The 19,663-nt window shown below is 44.7% G+C and overlaps 1 protein-coding gene across 2 annotated transcripts in view; it reads left to right on the top strand.

The window, feature by feature from the left end:
* The first annotated feature begins 288 nt into the window (after positions 1-288).
* TENT4B (terminal nucleotidyltransferase 4B) overlaps positions 289-19,663 on the top strand; it is a 42,776-nt gene continuing 23,401 nt past the window's right edge. Inside the window, exon 1 of one of the 2 annotated variants that reach the window (XM_056360777.1) lies at positions 289-969. In XM_056360777.1, the coding sequence (XP_056216752.1) occupies positions 422-969 (548 nt within the window). In that variant the 5' untranslated portion in view covers positions 289-421. Of the gene's footprint in view, positions 970-1,340; positions 1,722-19,663 lie in introns of those variants that run through there. The other variant, XM_056360778.1, reaches the window with a different exon arrangement.

The following is a 19,663-nucleotide window of genomic DNA, read 5'->3' on the forward strand; positions in this document are numbered from 1 at the left end:
CCGGGCCAGACCGGTTCCGCCGCCGGAGAAACCGGCGCTCCGGGCCCGCTGCCGCCCGGCCCCGGGGCTGCGCTCCCGGCGGAGGCGCGAGGGAGGGCCGGGCCGGGCGGCGGGCGCGGGCCGGGGGCGGCGGGTGACGGGCCGGGGGCGAGGCCGGGGCCCGCCGGGGGCCCGGCCCGGCCGCCGCCGCCGCCGCCCCCCTTCGTTGCGCGCGGCCCGTGTGCCGGCGGCCCAGCCGGGCCCCGCCTCGCCGCGCTCGCCAGGAGGGGCGGGGGCTGTGGAGCGACGGCAGCGAGCAGGCAGGCGCGGAGCTGCCCTTCCATAGGAGCCGCCATTAGCGCTGGGACCCGGTGACTGGGTCTCGGCGTCGGCGGCCGGCGCGGCGCGGGGAGCGGAGGCAGCCGGGGTGGGTCCCCGTTTGATGGATCCCCGGATAGCCTGGTTCCAGCCAGAGCAGCTCGGCCCCTCGAACCGCCTGTGGATGCAGATCTGGGAGACCACGCAGGGGGTCCGCAACCTCTACTTCCAGCAGCAACAGCAGCAGCAGGAGCAGCAGCAGCAGCAGCAGCAGAGCGCCCCCGCCGGGGCCGGCCCGGTCTCCCCGCCCGGCATGTACCGCGCCCCCCGCGCCGACCCCCAGCCCGACTTCCTGCCGCTCGAGAGCGCCAACAACCAGCACAACCGCAGCCACCACCAGGCCTCGCCGCCCCCGGGGGCCGCCGCCTGGGCCCGGCCCGCACGGGGGGGGCCGCCCGCCGCCGCCGCCGCGGCCGCCAGCAACAAGAGGAAGCGCGACAACAAGGCCAGCACCTTCGGGCTCAACTACAGCCTCCTGCTGGGGCCACCCGGGCAGGGCCGGGCCCCCGCCCTGGGGGACGAGCCGGCCGCCCGGGCCCAGGCCGGCCTGGCCGAGCCGCTCTACACCGGCACCCCCTGGAAGAAGAGGAACTACAGCCAGGGAGTCGTGGGGTGAGCGGCCGCGGCGCCGGGCCGGAGGGCGGCTGGCGTGGGGGGGTGCCGGGCCCGGCCCCGAGGCCCTGCTCGCCCCGGGGCCGGCGCGGGGAGCGCGGCCGCCCGCCGGGGCCGGGCAAACGGCAGCGAGGCGGCGCGGTGCCGCGCACGGGGCGGCCGCCGAGGGGCGGCGGGGGCCGCAGGGCCGGGGCGCGGCCCAGGCCCGGCTCCGGCGGGTGGCGCAGGCTGGCCGGGCCGGGGCCGCCGCTCGCCGGCGGCGGCGGGGGGGAGACGGGGCGCCCGCGGCTGTCAGTGCCCGGCGAGGCCGGCCCCCGTGCGGCCTCCTGGGCTGCGCGGCCGGCCGGGGCGGCGACTGCCGGGGCGGGGGGAGCGCCTGCCGCGGGTGCCCGGTGCATGCTAATGGTGCGGGCACGCCTATCCGCAGGGGACGGGAGCCGCTCGCAGGCCGCTCCGCTGTCACCGCCCGTGCACGTGGGGCGCGGTACCGGCTGCTGGCCCGGTGCGGCGCCCCGCCGCTCCGCCGGCGCCCCGCGGCGCTGTACCGGGTGTCTGGCGGGGCCTGCGGAGCCGTCTCGCACCCTTGGCTGCTCACGCACACGCTGCGGGGCTGGGCCCGGGGGGGGCCGCTGTCAGCGGGGCAGCTCCGGCCCCTCGCCGCGCTGCCGGGGCTCTGCGCTGCGTGTGGGGCAGGCGCCTCGCAGCAGCTACAACTTGCCGAAAAAAGAATCATCTGCTGCTGTTAAACGGAGGTGCGTGTGCGAGGTGGTTGTGCAGGGAGAGTGTTTTTCCAGAGGTGACAGAGGGTACGCACACGTGCTGGCCCCAGCACTCGGAAGGAAACTTGCATGCATGTATAGAACGTTATGGATGTCAGTATGGGATTATTAATGGTTTTCATGGGTCACTGACTGTGGAATGCGTGTGCTGATCTGAGTGTTTTGCCCGTAGTGGGTTTGTGTTAGCTCAGGTCTCGTCGGTTGGCGTTGAATGAGCCCACAGAGATCGAGGGCAGGCAAACCTGTATCTTATGTTTAGCAGAATACTCTTTTGAGCTCTCACTCCTCCCCCCCCCCCCCTTTTTTTTTTTTAAACGCAGGGTTAGCTTTTGATATGGATGATGCCCTGGGTAAAAGCCATTTAGTAACTTATGTGGTTGGTTGTTTTTTTTTAAGTTCATGCTTTTCAAAATATAACCTTTGCCTTGACCCACAGCATACCTCTCCTCCCCGTGGCAGGAGCACGTTGACGTGTGTTGGACTGGTTAAGTGTGAGTTTCTGGTGTGGTGTCTGCAGGTGTAATACCCTTGCCAATCCTTCTCCTTTACAAACGAGTCTGGCTCGGTTCCAGGTTTCAGATGGCGGAGGTGTATGGTGACAGCCGAAGGCCCAGAAGAGCTCATTTTAGCAATCAGTTATGTTTTGGGTGCTGTCAGTTTGTGTGCGCCCAACTTGTACCTAAGGGTCCTTCAGTCCTGTCCTGCTGGAAAGCATTGACCTCTTTGCCTTCCAAAATCCACCGTTCTGTAAGATTTGTCGAAATGACTCTTCAGGTTTGCTGGTTGCTTTGGAAGACAAACTCTTACTGCTTCTGGCTGCGTATTTTCTTGCCAGCTCCTATGTTACCTTTAGTGCTGGGGTTATAATAATTCATAAAATGACACTGCAGAAGCATGCTATTTTAAGTTCTGTAGTCACTATACATTGGAACCTTCCATAACTTGCTTCATATGACTTAAAAGCAGTATGTGCAAAACATACCAAGTACTGCATTTTTGTAGGTTAGTTTTTGGACTCTGTCTTCTAGCTTGTCACTCACTCACTTGAAAGTTGAGGAACATTTTTAGAAGTGCCTTTGTCTTTCTGTCTTGTAAATCCGTAAACTTTTTCCCTTTATCAAAGATACGGGGGAGGAGGGGGGAAGGGTGAGCTTCAGAAAGAGATTAATAATAATAATATGTACCAAAGTATTCAAGGTGGTAGTATTCAGCGTCTGTTGCTAGAGTAGAATTTTGGTGGAATCTGTTTCAAACTCCAACTGGAAGTGTGTTGTAGACAATTTATTTTTTTTTTAGTAGTATCAAAAAGTACTGAAACATGTTGGTCTGCATTTGGTTTGTCTAGTTTGTGGTATATATTTACGTGATGCTGAGGTTCTGTTTTAGCTGTTTCTTGTCTCTAAGATACACCCCTACATTGCTTTTCCTGAATTACAGAAGTGAATGGTGCTTGCTTCTAACAAGCTATTTATTCCAAAGGTATTTAGAGGCAGTTGGCTAACAATCTTGAATTAAAAATTGTGAAAACAATTTCTGAAAGGTGCTGAAGCCTCTTAGGAAAGCACAGGGAACACTTGGGTCTTGTGAAGGTTGCAGTGTGACTGACTGGCTGCTGGCAAGGCTGTGTGAAACCTCCCGTGGAACTGCCCGAGGTCTGCGCTGAGGTGCTGCCATCGCTCCCGCCTACAAGTCTCTTTTTTAATAACTAACTGTTGTAAGGTGTCTGTCTCGGGTCTTGAGATGCTGTACAGTAATGATGGATAGGGAGGTTTGTAACCTAGCAAATGAGATTATTGCTGAAGTAAATATTTATAATTGTTTGCAACATGAATTCCTAAAATTGTGTTGACTGGTTCCAACAGTTATTGAGAAAAAAGAAGATACCTGCGTTACTTGTGTGTTAACAGGTACCTTTTCCTTCCCTAATTGTTTCGATGCAAATTTTGAAAAAGTAATGAAGGCTCTTAACACTTTTCCCTATATACCGTCCTGTAACTTTTTTCAGTTAATAGCTTTAAATTTTGAGCCTTCTGAATATGACAGCATTGTGGAACAGACCCATTTTCAGAAAGATCAGGCCTGATTTTCTGGCAAACAGTTGAATGCTGATATGTGGCATTCATATTTCCAGAGCAAGGATGTCACTTGTGTGTATGGCTGTGCAAAACCAGCTCTGAATACGCAATTATATTGATCAGCTCTTTGGAAAAACAGTCCAGTAATTTTTAGCTAGTTGGACAGTTTATGTAAACACATAGCAGCGTGTAACTAGCTGTAAGAATGTTTAGGTAAGGTAAACATGTTGGAATAGTAGAGGTTAAAAGTTAAGTATCTGTTCAGTCAAACCTTTGAGTTTTTTCTTTTCAGTTTTTTAATTTATATTGAGAAACATACTTTCTTAGTTAAGGCTACTTATACATATGAAGATATAGCCAAATAATTAAAAAATAACCCACAACAGTATTGTTTTCTATTCCAAGATAGATTTATTTCAAAATTTGCACAATATTTGCTAACATTCACTGGTGCTGAAATATTGACCTTCAACACGAGGGCCAGTTTTCATTCCCTCACAGAGTTAATGGTGCTATCGTATACATCATATTCTGGCCTATCTTTTAATATTTTCCTTTATTCTAAGTTTTCAGGCTTGCAGTTCAATTAATAATGTGTATATTTGCATTACAGGTACTCTGCTTTGTTCTGGCACACTTAACTTTGCGACTTCTGAAATATTGCTGTAAATCAGTTGTCTTGTGCTGCCTGCAAGTTGCTTTGCACCAGGCGGATTCAACTTGCGTATCTTACATCCTCTGGGGACTTTGTCCACAGACAGTAGTGCTAAAAAGAACAGATAATGCAGAAAACGAATTCAAAGCCTTACAGCATCTGTATGATGTTACTGTTGACTTAACACATAACATGTGTTAAAAGAGTTTAATTGGATTTGCCTTGACACAGGGTACTTTGTAGGAAAACGCAAGGATGTAGAAGGATGTGTGGGTTGAGGTTTTGGAGGGGATTTGGGGTGAGTGTGTCCGTGTCCCAAGGGCAACAGTAAGTGTTAGTAGTAATGTTACTAGTGTCACGATTAAAAAGGAAGAAAAAGCATTTGGGGTTCTGAAACGGCTGTTTTACAGGTTTCGCTGGATTTAGATTGAGTCTAGCTAAAAGGTGACACAAGAACAACTGCTGAAGCCAGAAGCCTTCAGCATAACAAAACCCAAACCCAAAGACTTGCACGTGAGTTTGACCTGTCTTCTCACAGGTTTCTGTGACTCTGGTGCCAGAGTCCAGTTGCGCAGGTCCCAGGTAGGAGATGCGGATTTTGGGATGGTGTGGGGAGCTGGTTAGTTTTCACAGGCAGCTGCAGCCAAAGGCAAGAACCCAATTAATGTGTGAGCTTAAGGAGGAAAATCTGTCATGTACTCCTGAGGAGGAACCTGGGTTAAATAGAAAACAGTGCGTTTTGAAAAACTGAATGCACGCTGTTTTGAAGTACTGATAGAAACTGCCATGAAAGGGAGAGACTCCTGTGACCCCAGAGGAGGGGTCTGCACACGGACGTGCACGCGCTCGCAGGCCGCTGAATTGGTTGGCAGCGAACTGAGCAGGCTTCAGCTTGATACAAGGGTTCCCAGCATGTTGCCCAGGATTACAGAGAATACCATGAAATAAAATCGCAACTACTTTAGGAAGAAAATAGCTTAAAGCCATACATTTTTGCTGCAGAAATTCTATTATGATTTTTTTTTTTTCCGCGTGAAGTTTGTCAGCTTCTCAGGTCTTTTAATCTCTTTTTTTTGAAAGAAGCTAAGTGCATTAAGGCAGGCACAGGCTCATTCTCTGCAGGCTTTGAGCTGACCAGAGGACGTGTAGCTACAGTGGTGCAGCTGTCTGCCTGAGATAACTTACCCCGTGTCTCTTTAGTTCTTACTAGCTCAGGCCCTTGCGTGGTACCAGCCACAGCGGTGTGATTTCTACGTGGGTCGGAGCATGAACAGAAAGAGCTGAGTGTATTGTGAGCAGAGCAGGCGCGTGTACCTGCATCAAAAGGTCTAGCCAGACTGAATGCCTAACTTCAGGATATCTTTTAAATCCGAATCAATTGTGGTGTTTTCCATCATGTGCTCTTAAGCGCTTAAATCAAATGCGTGGGTGGTACTTGATTCGCTGTTGCATTACTCGGTACATACGAAAGCTTCACATATGCGAAACAAGCGCTTTTGGGCGCAGCCTTCCGATTTCTGCTGAAAGGACGAGGTGTGTGTGTGTGACTTCTTAATATGTCTTCTGTTAGAGTAGTTGCGTGCGTTTTGGATTTATTGAAGACATGTATGTTAAAACTAGATTGCGGTTGCATTTACCATGTATGTCATGTAAAAATGAGTTATTCGGGAGGAGTTCATAGGCACAAATCTGCTTCCCAGAAAAGCCTCTTAGAACAGTACTCTCTCCTCACGCTGTAGCTGCGTATGTAAGCTGTAAGGTAGAAGTGCAAGGATGTGACCTGGGTGCAAATCCTTTTTCTTGTATCCATCCGATAAGATCCGCCGTCACTCTCCGTCTTGTCCTGAGTCATGGCACAGCACAGGTCTGGCAGTACCTGGTGACAGCTTGTGCAGCTCTTGAAGGCGGTGATCTGGGGTTTGTGGAAGTGAAACCACACATTGCCCCACTGCCTCCACGGTAAGAAATGACTTCTGTTGGAGGGGCTGGGAGAGAGAAACAGATTTACTAGGGGATGAAGATGTTGGACTAAAGGCAGTTGGAGGAAACATTTCGGAAATATACTGTAAATATTATATAACAGTGTTGTTTGTGCTTGCAGAATTTTGGAATGTGCCAACATTTTGGCGTGCTTTGTTTAAACAATTTAAGGAGGACTTCAGAGGCCTGCTGGTTTCTACATGTGCAGGGGAGCAGCATGTGAATGTATTCTCATGAACTGTTTTTTCTCCAGTTCTTATCTTGTATTTGTGAATTGGACACCTATTTACCTTGGAGTGGCTATATAAGGAACAGAAGTTTGGCAGACTTTTTTTGGTACATAGAGATGTCTATATTAAGTAATAGGAAGAGTATGTGAATCCCTCTTGTGTGCTTGCTGCTTTCCAAGAGCAGATATGTGCTTTCTGTAGCAGTATGCATTTGGAAAAAGAGGATCTGCTCACCCTTAATCTTTATTAGTATTGTATTAAACTACGTTGGGGTTGGAGCTCTTACTTTTTTAACTGGCAAACTCCTAGTGTAAGGTCAGTTTTAGGAAGCCTGAGATTATATTGTTGGTCCTGGGGGACACAAATAGATGGAGACCTGTATCATGAAAGCATATTGTTGCTTTTTTCAATCTTTCAATTTTTTTTTTTAAACCATCTTGATGTTATGCTTTGTTCCTGAGCAGTTTCTATTAGCTTACTTAAAACTGGAGTACACGGTCTGCTTTTTACCTTGGGAATTTGCAAAATTTTGAAATGCAGTTTTGATAAGTGTTGTACGTAACCTTACTATCAAAATAGGCAATAATATAAATGCTTCGTATTTCTTTTTATTCACCTCATAACATGGCGATTCAGAATACATCTGTGAATATAGGGTATGTGATCCCAAAATAGCGTATATGCCAAAATTTAAGAGGTGATGGTTGCTTAAAATTTTTTGATGTTGCATGTGATGTAAACGAGTGGTTCCTGCATTGTCTTTGCTGGCTCTTGGAGCTGGCAGCAGTAGCGGAATGCAGCCTAGAGCCACCTTACGTGTTGTGTTGAGAGGTGTGTATGCTGGTAGTGATCAAGTGACACAACCAGTGAAAATCTTGCTTAACACATATTATAAGCAAATAAATGCTACTGCCGTCCTTCGTGAGCAGTTGGCATGCTAATTCATTATTTGAACATGCTGGGATTTCTTAAATTATGAGCATTCATCTTCCTGGATTATCTTTTTGGATGAACTGCCGAAGAGTGCTCAAGATGTCGGTCATATTTGAACATTGCTTTCTGTCCCTTTGCCTGGAAATTGGGACTAAAGAAAATACTCCTATAAGCAAGAAAAAGAGAGGAAAACTAGTGAGCTGGAGGCAGGCTTCAGATATTTTTCCTAGGCTGCAAATAGCTTTACAGAAGGAGCAATGTGAACTTTAATCATTTTGTAACTTCAATAGATAACGCAGCAGGAATTTTTTCCAGGAATACTATGAATGTCATAGTATTAAGTCAAAGCAAGAGATAGACGTGGATTGAGGCAGAAGAACTCTTGTTGGTAAGTTTGTACAAAAAACTCTCTTACAGATCTCTAGAGCCTGTGTAAATCTTTTTGGTAACTTTATGTTGATACTTGTGTTGTATCATGATCATGCGATTCATGTGTTAGTATTGCTGTAGTCAGTATAGATCTCTTGATGCTAGCTGTTCCCGATGATTATCTTTCTGACCCAAAATTTGTGTGAGACTGAGCAGCACGGCCTGGGAGCTGGTGGTGTACCACGGCCGCCTTTGAGGCCGTGAAGCTCTGAGGGCAGGTCGCAGGTAGGAGGCAGCTGCTCCAGGGCAGTTCTAGCACATCAGCTCAGTGTGAGGATGAACTGGCTGCGTGACTGGGTCTGAGGATGTCTTATGCCGGTACATCAGCAACATCTGTTAATTTTCTTCCTCCCATGGTGACAATTAAGATTATTTGGCAGCCCTCATTCCAGATCAGCCTCTCTGACAGGCTCGTAATGTCCTCCATGGCATGAGAACTACATCTGAATTATTCAAAAGCGATGTGCAGCTAAAGGGGCACAGTCTTGCTACAGTTGCTTGGGAAGGTTTTACGGTGCAGAGTTCTCCATCACCATACTGTACTGCATACATCTTGCAGGGTGGGTTTGCATTGCATTTTACAGGATTTTTACTGGAAAACAGTGGTAGCAGAGGCTCAAATACACGGAGGCTTAGGATCAAAGTAGGCAACTGTGCATCTCCGCTCTTCTGTCTTGTCGCTGTGATTAGTTAGGGGGGAAATAGCCAACACCATATTGAAAATGTTGTTAGACAGCATGGAGGAAGTAATGGTGTGATTCTACAAGTAATGGGGTACAACAGTGGGCAAATACAAACATTAAAGTCCTCTAGAAACTTCCGAATCGGGGAAATGAGGGTGCCAGAGGAAGAGGTGTGTAGGCAGTAGGAACATTGGCTTATCTTCACTCAGTGTAGATTTACTTCCAGGTAGATTTAAGTACACGCATTTAAAGTGTCACATGCTTTCTTACAAATACTTTGTTTACGGACCCAGTAAAATCTGAAAGAACTTGCATTAACCTGTCACAAATACCAAGTACAGATAAGCCCTTCAAATAAAGTCGTACTGTAATTAGGGTAAGAATACCACTGAAATGCAGTACGCAGGAGTATCTTGCTGTAGTCTGATGACTAAGGTGTTGATCTTACTGTTAGGTGTCAGTGTGTAGTCTGAAGATAGTGAGTCCTTAATCAAAGTTTGTTGACCTTGCCTGACCTCTTGATGTTGTGATTGATGAAGACTGAAGAAGTATGATAACGTAACTCTTAGTCTCACTGTGTTAATTTTAGAGCTGTTCACTTCCTCCGTTGCTTTAGGAACAGCTGGTATTTTCTTGAGATTACTAAAAGCAAAAGGTTTTTTAGTTCTGTTTTTTGGTTTTTTTTGTTTGTTTCTTCTCAAGGGGATGGTGACAAAAAGCATGCTCCTTTATATACATTTACATTCCTCCCCCTTCTCCCTCACTGAGATTTTGGCTTTAATCTAAAATAAGTATGCATATCGTTTTTGAAAATTGTGTAAAGTTTTACTCTGGACTTGTGCCTTGTCAAGCGTGATGGCTTTCTCTCTTACATAGTCAGAGGTACTCCTGGTTGGCAAGCTTTCTGCAACTGTCAGTTAAATCACTGAGTTAAACGTAGTGTGGTGAAGGAACTACCTTCATTTGAGTAATGATCACAATTGTAAATTACAGTCTTGGGCCAGTATTGAGCCAGGCTGAAAAAATGAAGTCCTGATAGTGGATTTTATTTAATGTTTGCTTTGTTATGTCACACTCTTCTTCAGTTGGGTGATTCAACTCGCGTGCTTGAGGATCCTCTATTTACTTAGCTTTCTGGTCGTGTTTTGGACTCAGTGTCTTACTCACATTCATCCATGGGGATTTTTCCTTGTGGTAGTCATACTTGGCAGGTACTCACAGGAGAAAATTTACATGTTGATTTTTGCCTCGAAGAGCTGGTTCGTTTTTTGAGGTAAGCAGCTTCTTTACATGCACCTCTGCTTCCAGCCTCAGGTGGAAGAGAAGTTTTGCCTCATCGAGCTATTGGATTTCCTCTTACGGGATAGTTTTTGAGATCGGGCAGAAGGGATGGTACTATCTTGCTTTTGTTGCTGTCTTGTAATTATATTACACGTCAGCTGCAACCCTTTTCTTAGCTCAAATCTTACCTAAATTTGAATTAACTAGTGATCTTCTGAAGCTGCTCTTGTTACAACTTGGCCAGATGTGACAGGGTATATGTAGGTGGTAAAAGATAATGTTTCAATGGCAGTAAGTAGCAGTGTCAGCTCCCAGTATAACAGCACAGAGTGAACGACGAGAATAACTGTGTAATAACAAACTTTCTCATTTCTTGTATAATGCGGTATTTGCCTGTAGGCATTAAGTCACTGAACATTATATGCTGGAATAGTTCATTGCAGCCTTGGCTCCTCTGAACCGTACCTGCTTCAGGCATGCTGAAACGTGCTTTTACCAGTTGCTATTGATTCAGCAGTTTGTAGAGCTCGCAGACACCCTCTTGTGCTTCTTTGATCACTGGTCTCCACTACTGCATCTTCTACTTACTTTTTTGGTACACTACGCACATTTGCTTAATCTTCACATTATTACTGAAATTATTTTGCAAGAGTGGTTTCAGTAGGTGAGTTGGATGAGTTTGGAGTGGGTTTCAGAGAGCTCTGCAGAGCCCCTCACTGTTTGCTGCTTCAGTCGGAAGGCCGCGCACAGATATGTTAATGTACAACATGTGGATGGTGTGAGGAGGTGTGTGTGCAGTGCCAGGGGTGTCCCATGCTAGAGTGGGCTCCAGCATTCGCCTACATGATGCTGATCCTGGGTCAGTTGTGAGGATTTAACTCTCAAACCATTAAAGTCCCTTTTTTTCACAGCGTGATGGTTTTTTTCGTCCTTATGTCCAAACAGAAACCTAGCAACTGAGGTTCAGCTGAGCAACTGAAATCTTTTATTTAAGGCATCTTTCAGCATATGTTGGTGTTTCTGAATTTTCAGGTTTTGGACTCATGGAAGATACTTCAGTGAAGTGTTTTCTGGGCTTATATTGCTGATTTTCTGACAGATGTACTACCTGAAGCTTCAAGGAAAAGAAGAAGATAAAAACCATGATTTGATCCACAGGTTTAGTGAAGAGACTGGCTTCTCCAGATACTCTGAAGGATGAGACTGGTTACCTGCATGGAGGAAGAAGCATTTCTTCCAGTTCCTGACACCACAGCTCTTGAACATGCCTTTTATCACTGGGCTAGTAGAAATGACCTCGGAAAACATTTTGCTGTCATCTGCTTAGGCATTGTATTTTTGTTTTTGTTTGTAGCTTTCTAGCCCAGAGTGATAAGCAGAGCAAAAGGAGGCTGGTGACTCTCCAAAATATTTTGCAGGTGGAGTGCTGTCCTCCTAGCCCAAGGTTTTTCTGATCCCCGTGTATCCTGCCTTGCTAGTGGGAGTGTCTGAGCACAAGAGAACAAACCAGAATATGAACAAACAGCTTCTAATATATACCTTCTAAAAGAGTGTATTACTGCAGCGTGAGTCCCAAAATGAGTACTGCGTTGTTTAATGTGAACATAGTTCACTGTGTACACCCTTACTGTAAAGATAACAAATCATCAAAGTAAAAAGCCACCTGAAATGTTCCTTGTACCTTGCCATAGCATGTGTGATTGTTCCTCCCTATCCTCCTGCAAAATGCACCCACTCCAGTCACTTTTGAGCATTTGGAAGTGGGAGGGAGAACTGCTACTGGGATTTGAATTTTGCCTGGATATGACCAGCCACGCGTCTAAACTTGGGTTGATATTGTAGCGGAGCGTCACCAAAGTGCAGCAACAACTACAAAATGGGTGATAAGCTGGTTCTGAATATGCGCTAAACAGGTGAATTAGGATCACTGTCCATTTTGCTTGGAGGATATAAATTTAACATGCAAATTTAAAACCTTGTGGTTTTAATAGCAAATGCTAACTTCAAATCTTCTCATAAGAAGTTTTGAATATTTTAGTATGAGATGCGACCAGAGTGACTTGTGGCTCATTTCTGTGTTCCTTGAATGTTGCAAAACCCTGTGCAAAAGTCTCCTCTTGGAAAAAAAAGATAAATAAAAAAGCTACCCAAAACTGTGATCGTTAGATGATGTTGGGAAAGCTTTAGGAATCTGCATTGACTTTCCAGGTAGCATACTGGCACTTCAAATGTATTTTGAAAATGTTATGCTAGAGCTGAAAAGACCTTAATGAACTGCAGCTGTGGCTAGTTACTGGACTTAATATTTTTATGTTATTATTTTAAGTTTAGATCTAATGTGTTACTGAAGCAGAGGTGTTTAGAGTTTTGTTCTGTTCTTGGTTCTTCTGCCTGCTTAGCAGCTAGAAAGCAGGCTTGCTGCACAGCTGGACGTGAGGCGGCTTTCTGGAGTCGGCACAGTGCGCTCTGAGGTGTGTGGGACTAATTTGCAGGCCCCAGTATGTGAGCAGTACTGGCTGCTGGTAGGAACTTGGACTTTAAGCAGCTTTTTGACTTGCCTTTGGGGCGAACAGCGTAAGCCTGGGATTGTGATAGTATCCCTCTTCCTTCTTAGGGACTGGTGTGGACATTTGAAAGTTTAAATCAACTCTGGTGGAAGGAGACAGGAGTTTGTAATGCCATTGCTGTCCTTCTGTTCGTTTAACTAATCTTTCAAGTGAATTAATTTCCCAAGTCATAAACAAGAAGAATATTTGCTAGGCAGAACCCGCTGTGTGTGGAATTTTCTCCACACTCTTCTGTGTCAGAAAACGCTGTTCTGAGCCCAGTGCAAGGCTTGCCTGGCTTCATGTTGGGGGACCTGCCACACGTGCAGCTATTTACATGGTAACAAAGGTCTATGCTGCAAGTTTCTAGCTTGACCTCAGATGGAGATTTTTTTTTTTCCGAGCACACGTTATCCATCGGAAATGCTCATAAGCCTGCCGGGAGTGTGTTAGTCTCACCTCTGCCCAGTTATGTGATGTGTTGTCATTTATTGGCAGGTCACGGATTGTTTTGTGTGTGTGATAATATTTACTGCACTGGCAAAAGAGTAGCAGTGTGCTAATGATGTATAAAGAACCGTCCTGCTAGCCTGGCTTTATGAACCAAACAGAAAGGTGTATTAGCTGACCTGCTGTATCCCGCGGTTCTGGTTTAATAGCAACACCACTGGTGATAATTTGCAAAACTGATCTAATACACTTTTTTTGGTTGTAACTGCCTTCTCCTGCCTGTTGTGCTGGTACAGAAGGGGTCAGACCTACTCACAAGCGTTGTGGTGATTTGCTGGCTGTAGCTTTTATTACAATACTAACACAAACACAAACATTACTGTGTTGCTGGGAAAGTTCAGCTAAAATAAACTGAACTACTACTGATACTGATAGTTACTTTTCCTTTTTGTTAAGCTCTTACTTAAAAAAAAAACCACTTACAAACTGTTATTCAGTCTTTTTGATTTAGAGGGTTTTAAGCAAGGGGAACTGGCAGGCTGAGGAATTACTAATCCTCCACTATAAGGAAATAGATACCTTTAGCTTTTCTGTGGTTTTAGCTGTTTGGAAATTTACCTCAAGTTGTAATTATGGAATGTATGAAGTGCATGCTAACACTTGCACTTGAAACTTGGAGGCTTTAAAACATATATATCTGTATTTTAAATTAGGAGGTTGCAAACTGCATAGCTGGTCTGTATATGTAACTGTTCCAACAGACTAATACTATTCTACAAGTGAGCTAAAGAAAAACCTTGTGGTAGTATTTTATAGGTGATGTTGGAATTACTGGTGTGTTTCCAGATAATTAGGTATTACTGAAGTTGAAGCCTTTTTGTCATTATGAAATAAAACTGCAATTTCCCATCTCTGTGCTTCCCACTTCGTTTTTCCTGCACAAAACCTTTCTCTCCTGCTTTATCTTGTTCTTTTGTTAGTAATTTTTCTTTCAGCTCAGTTGAGGTAGCAGTTTCTCTTAATTTTTATTATACCACCCATTAGCAAAACCACATGCCTTTGGCCATGCATTGCCTGGAAGAAGAAGCGGCAGATTCTCATAGTGCTTGCTTACAGAGATGGGAAGAAGGGATGATATGTAGATACTTTCCAGGGAAAAAAAAAAGAGAAGGCTGTTCCCACACATGTAGTGATTCAGCTAGATTGTTTTTATGTACAGTATGATTAAAAAAAAGGAAAAAACAATGGGAAGTGAGGCTACTTCTCAAAATAGTCTCTCCAGTTGGCATTTGATGTTTTTGTTGGAAATGCTGTAAAAATAGATAGCAAGACTAGGTGTGCATAAAGCATGGGTTTAAAATCCAGTAGATGGGTTGCAGAGTTATACTTCAGATTGCTTATTGGTAGGACTAATTCAAGCACTGAGTTATAATTCAAGTTCAATAGGACTTTCTTTCCTCTTAAAAGACAAATTTCTGTAGGAAAAATTGTAGCACATCTGAGTGTATTTTAGGAAGACAAAGCACACATAATTGAAAAGAATGGCCCACATTGCTTCTTTCTCCTTGTGTTTTAATACATTTCTACCACACTTTGGCCGTTTCCATAAGGCAGTGCTATTTTAGTGCCTTTTATGATGCAGTTAAACCCTTAAGTTGAGGTTAAATCCAGAGCATAAATAAAACCCTGTGTTAATTTGGGAGGGGTTGGGGGGATGGCTGTTTCATGGGAGAAAGAGAGAGGGAACTCCGCTGTCCACCATAAATTGTTGAAGGGAATGAACTAACTCCATTCAGAAAAGCGTTTTCAAACTCAGGATCAGAGTGATTAGGTTAATCCTGAAAGGCATTAGTCCTGAAAACAGGATCTAGGTTCCTGAATCATTTAATGCATCTGTGAAAATTTTGTCCTCCCTGGATCCTGCAAGGCAATTCAGTGAATTACTGAGCAGATGATAAATGCTAATCAGAAGGGTCAAGCTGTTGTTGGGTGAATACTGAAAGCTACTCAGATGTTGCTTGGTGGCTGGAGGGGCGTCTTCTGGTTGTAGATACACCAGCTGAAGGTGTTTCTTCTCCTTCTCTTTTCACCCAGTGCCATCCGTGTGGAAGTGACGGCTGCTGCTGTCCTCAAGGGCTCCTCGTCGGGTGCCTGGCTACACTTAGGAGAAGTTGGCTGCTTTAGCTGAACTGATGAAGGTGGTGGGGTTTAACTTGGCTAACTTTGCCCTAGATGGATTAGGGAGGCCTGTGTAATCCTGTTATAACAGACCTGGTCACTGGGAAGCCAGGGAGTGGTGACAAACACCTGGCTCTAATGGAGGGGGACAGAAATAAGTCTCATTACCTAGCCCTCTGCAAAGTGTAATTCTCTGTTTGCACCTTGGGAAACGGTTTATACAGTAGGTATCCTGGGTTTTAGTGCTGTTTAGTAATCATATGGCAGTGGAATACCTGTGTTTTTTCTGCATGTGTGTCTTTAGGTAAACTGTGGAAAGATGGTCTGCGAAGCTGGATTTCAAACGAGTGAACGAAACTGAGGAAAAATGTGTGACTTGTCAGGTTACTAATCAGGATGTTTTTTGGGATGTTTCATTTTAAAGCTCCCATAGGGCATATGCAGCTCAATATATGTGACCTATAATATATTCATATGGTTTAGTAACAGGATATAGAAGTAATGGTCAGAGTCTCTGAGGCTTTTGAAGATTGTTTGCTTTATTATGCACAATTTTAGTTTCTCATGAGGACTGATGTATCAGTCAATGTGAAACTTAACTGCCTGTTAAATCACCTGCAGATGCACTTAGGTGTGTTTTCAGTAGCTTAAACCAGCAAATACTAAAAGAATTTTTCTGCTCCAGAGGCCCAGGCGGTAAGTAGAAGACTTCAGCAGATGATTCAAATTGTTTGGTTTTGCTTGAGTTTGTAGGTGGGAAAACAATTTATGATCTTTACAGTGTCTGCTGTTGTTCCTGCTTCATTATTCGACACGTCTAGGTGGTAGTAGTAGTCTAGAAATTATTTTATTAAGCTTGTGGGAGATGAATGTTAAAACGGAAAGTTAGTTTGGGAAGCTGTTGGATTCCCCATCTTGTAGAGTGTCAATGTTACTTTTAAAATAAATATTAAAAAAAATTTGCATAATTCTGAAGGGGGAGAGAGAGAGGATTGGGCTCTCTGTGTCTTTCCTTTACCTTTGTTGCAATTTTGTTCAAAACCGCTTTAGGATCAAGTAGATTGCAGACGGGAGAGGGAAGAGCTTTGTTTAGTTTGTGGAACTTCCAAAGGACCAGAGTTAAGTTACTCTCTCTTCTCCTGTGCAATGCTAGCTTTCCTCTTGGGAGTGGAGGGATGGATGCAGTTAGGACTTCTAACTATTGATGCTTTCAAGATGCTAAAACACCTCGGATTCATCTTCTTTCGCTGTCTTCCTCAAAAACAACTATAAACCTGAACATCTACAATATTTCTCATTGTTGCCTTTGGTTCCCCCCCCCCCCCCAGGAGACTTAAAACGCTAGGGGCATCTAAACACTGTCCTGTAGGAATTACTCATCCAAAGAAAATTCAGATACAAAAGGCTTATTTAGTGCTACAGGGGTACATTGCAAACATCCCATCCAAGTGTGGATACAAAATCAAAGTCTTAAATCACAAGTGATTCATGTTAAAGCATAGTTTGGGAAGGCAAAAGTCATTGCTTACTTCTGACCACCATCCGCAGAGGTTCTAAATAATTTAGATTTTCATGATTCTGAAAACGAAGCTTCCTGCAGAAAAACCTGCCAAAGAGCAAACTGTGGTGCATGAGCACTGTACGATTCTTTTGCATGTGGTTAATATCTATTGTTTTAAATTACCTTTAGTGATGTTTGCAAACAGCATTTCCTGTGCAAAGAAATATTTTTGCTCAAGGCAGAGGAAGCTCTTTGGGATGGATGAGCAAGATTTTTAACCCACTCGTTTTTAACAGTTGGAGCAGAAGCTGTGGGTAACACCCTGATGAGAGAAATTAGAATATGCATGCCTGCATAATTTCTCCTGTGAAATGAAGAGTGAAGAAGAGCCAGAGGAGAGTAGAAGTATAACACGATTCCAGAATGACAAAAGGAGGAAACTTTTCAATTAAAACATATTACTCTGGTTAGTAATACTGCTGTGTGGGCACACAAAGGCAACGCGTAACTGCTATCCTGTGATTAAACAAAACCAGTCAGAATTCTCTTCCCTTTGCCGGCTGCTCAGGTTAGCAGGACTGTGCCTCTGCTTCTCAGCTGCCGGGGGCAGGCAGGGGAGGTCCATGCAGGGCATGGTCCCATGCAGGGCAGCCGCTGGCGTGGCTGGCAAGCATTGGGCATCGGCTGTGTCGGGCTGGCTTCCTCCAGCTGCCAGAATCAGTGAGCACAGCGGGCCGGTCATTAAATCTGCGTCAGGATCCTAGTGCAAAAGGTAAAACTTCTTGTATCTCCAGTTAGGTTTCACAAAGCAACATGCCTCGCAGTATCGCTCTTGGTTCCAGTTCTAATGTACAGCAGTAGCGAGGTGTGCTGCTTTATGTGTAAGGTGACTGAAGCATACGGTCAAGCGTATGTGTTTGTCCGTGTATCTGTCTGTGTGCTGTGCATATAAAACAGAAATAATGCTTTGTTCATATGTGATTATTTTTTAATTGATTGCCAGAGGTGCATTAAGATTCATGCTCCAGAAAAACATCTGGGACAGATGTAAACGAGTTTGAAATCCTGAGTTGCACATTTAGAACCCACAAGTTGTGCTACAAAATAAAGTAAGGTGTGATCCAACTAAGACAGAGGTGTGATGTGCGGTGTTCTGTAGCACTTGCACCTGCGCAAAAGCTGCAGCTTTTCACCTGAACAGCTTGAGTCTAGCAGACTCGCATTCCTCTTGGTGCTATTCAGTGATGATACAGTGGGAAGTTTGCGATTACAACTTTTGCAGCCATAATTTATTTTTTAATGGTGCATCACTAACTCTGTCAGATGAACATAACAGGTGCTATAATCCACTAAATTTAGTGGCTTCTCTTCCCTGTAATTGTGTTCTGTCTGTGAAATTCTGATGTAATCAGCTTACCAGGCTTGAAAACAGGGTGTGATGTAGCTAGTACTTTGTTTTAGAACATACTCGGAGAAAGCGTAAGAGACTATTTAATTTTTCATTTCCCCACATGTTAAGATTTCCTGAAGCATGGGACAAAGACCCAGTTGTTTATTGCTGTTTACTGTAATAAAACCAGTAAACTAATACTCTTATGCATTGCAGAGACCTCTCTCCATCCATCCCGAGTAGCTCTTGGGTGTTGGTATGCTTCAGTATGACTATAAAGCCAAATGAAGTATCTCTCCATAATGAAATCAGGTTTATTACAGCATAATTTCCTTCTACAAACAAGTCTCTTTTTAAAGACTTTTATCTAAAATAACTGATGAATGTAATGGCATTAAATAATAAAATACTGTTATGATGCCAAAAATAACTTCTCAGTCTCTTTGATCTTCATTTTGGTTAAAGATATAAAATTCCACTAGAGACTCTTGTAAACAGACTCCATTAATCCAAACAAATTGTTTTGAAAAGCAGCGACTATAATAGATGTTGATTAAGACAGTGAATAACCTTGAGTTTTAATTTTCAATGCAGCTTGAGTTAACTTGGCATTAATTGGAGTCACACCTCTAAGTCATGTTGTACTGCTCTGAAATCTGCATGTGGCTGCTTCTGTTTGTCTTGGCTTTAATTAATCATCCCCTTATTATTTCTTGGCAGCAGTCATTGTTGGGCAGGGAAATAATGGGTCTAGGTGTAGTCTGGAGCCTTTATGGCTTCTGCCTGCCTTCTGCACACTGGCTCCGTGCAGCACAGGCGGTCCTAGCCGCATGCAGTCTTGCAGCAGGTGAAGCCGCAGATAGATCTGTAATATTTCCAGCTGGTGTGGTGATGGGAACTTTCTCTAGTAGTCTGTAAGCCTTTCTTTTATCATTGAAAAATTTCAAATTTATTTTTTTTTCTACATCTGCATTTGTTCAGTAACATCCAGTGCATGTGTAATACATGTTTCCTTGTGTTTGCGTGCTGCTTAATTTTTTGTTTTGCCGTAAAGCTTTCTATGACTACCTAAGACCAAGAAGGATCCCACTGAAAGAGATGCAGACATATCTTTTTTATGTTTTTTTAAAAAAAGAAATACCTCTGATTTTGACAATACATCATTATTTTATGAGCTTCTGAAGAGTACGCCAGTTGATATAATTATCTCGATTAAAAGTGTCGGTGGAGTTAATAAAGAGAAGTGCCCTGAGAACTGCAGTGTCTGCATGGCTTGGCCCTTTGTGCACTTCAGGGACCTCATTTCTGATTGCCTTGTTCTTCCAAGGTTCCCTTACGGGGCAGGGGAACAATTAACTCCCGTAAAGCGGAAGCCCAGGAGCAGCTGGGCCCACTAATGACGGGCAGTATGGATTTGTGCTGTGCCATACATGAATCTCTCCCCAGGGATAGTCTCTTGGTATTATCCCAGCACATCTTGTGCCATTAAGTGCCCTCAGATGATGTGGTGACACTCCTCATGGTGTGCACTCCATCTTCTATTACTAAAAACATTGCTCTGGGGCAAATCTTGTGCCTTGTGGG

The sequence above is a fragment of the Falco biarmicus genome, chromosome 15, assembly GCF_023638135.1.
Source record: "Falco biarmicus isolate bFalBia1 chromosome 15, bFalBia1.pri, whole genome shotgun sequence".
Taxonomy (NCBI): domain Eukaryota; kingdom Metazoa; phylum Chordata; class Aves; order Falconiformes; family Falconidae; genus Falco; species Falco biarmicus.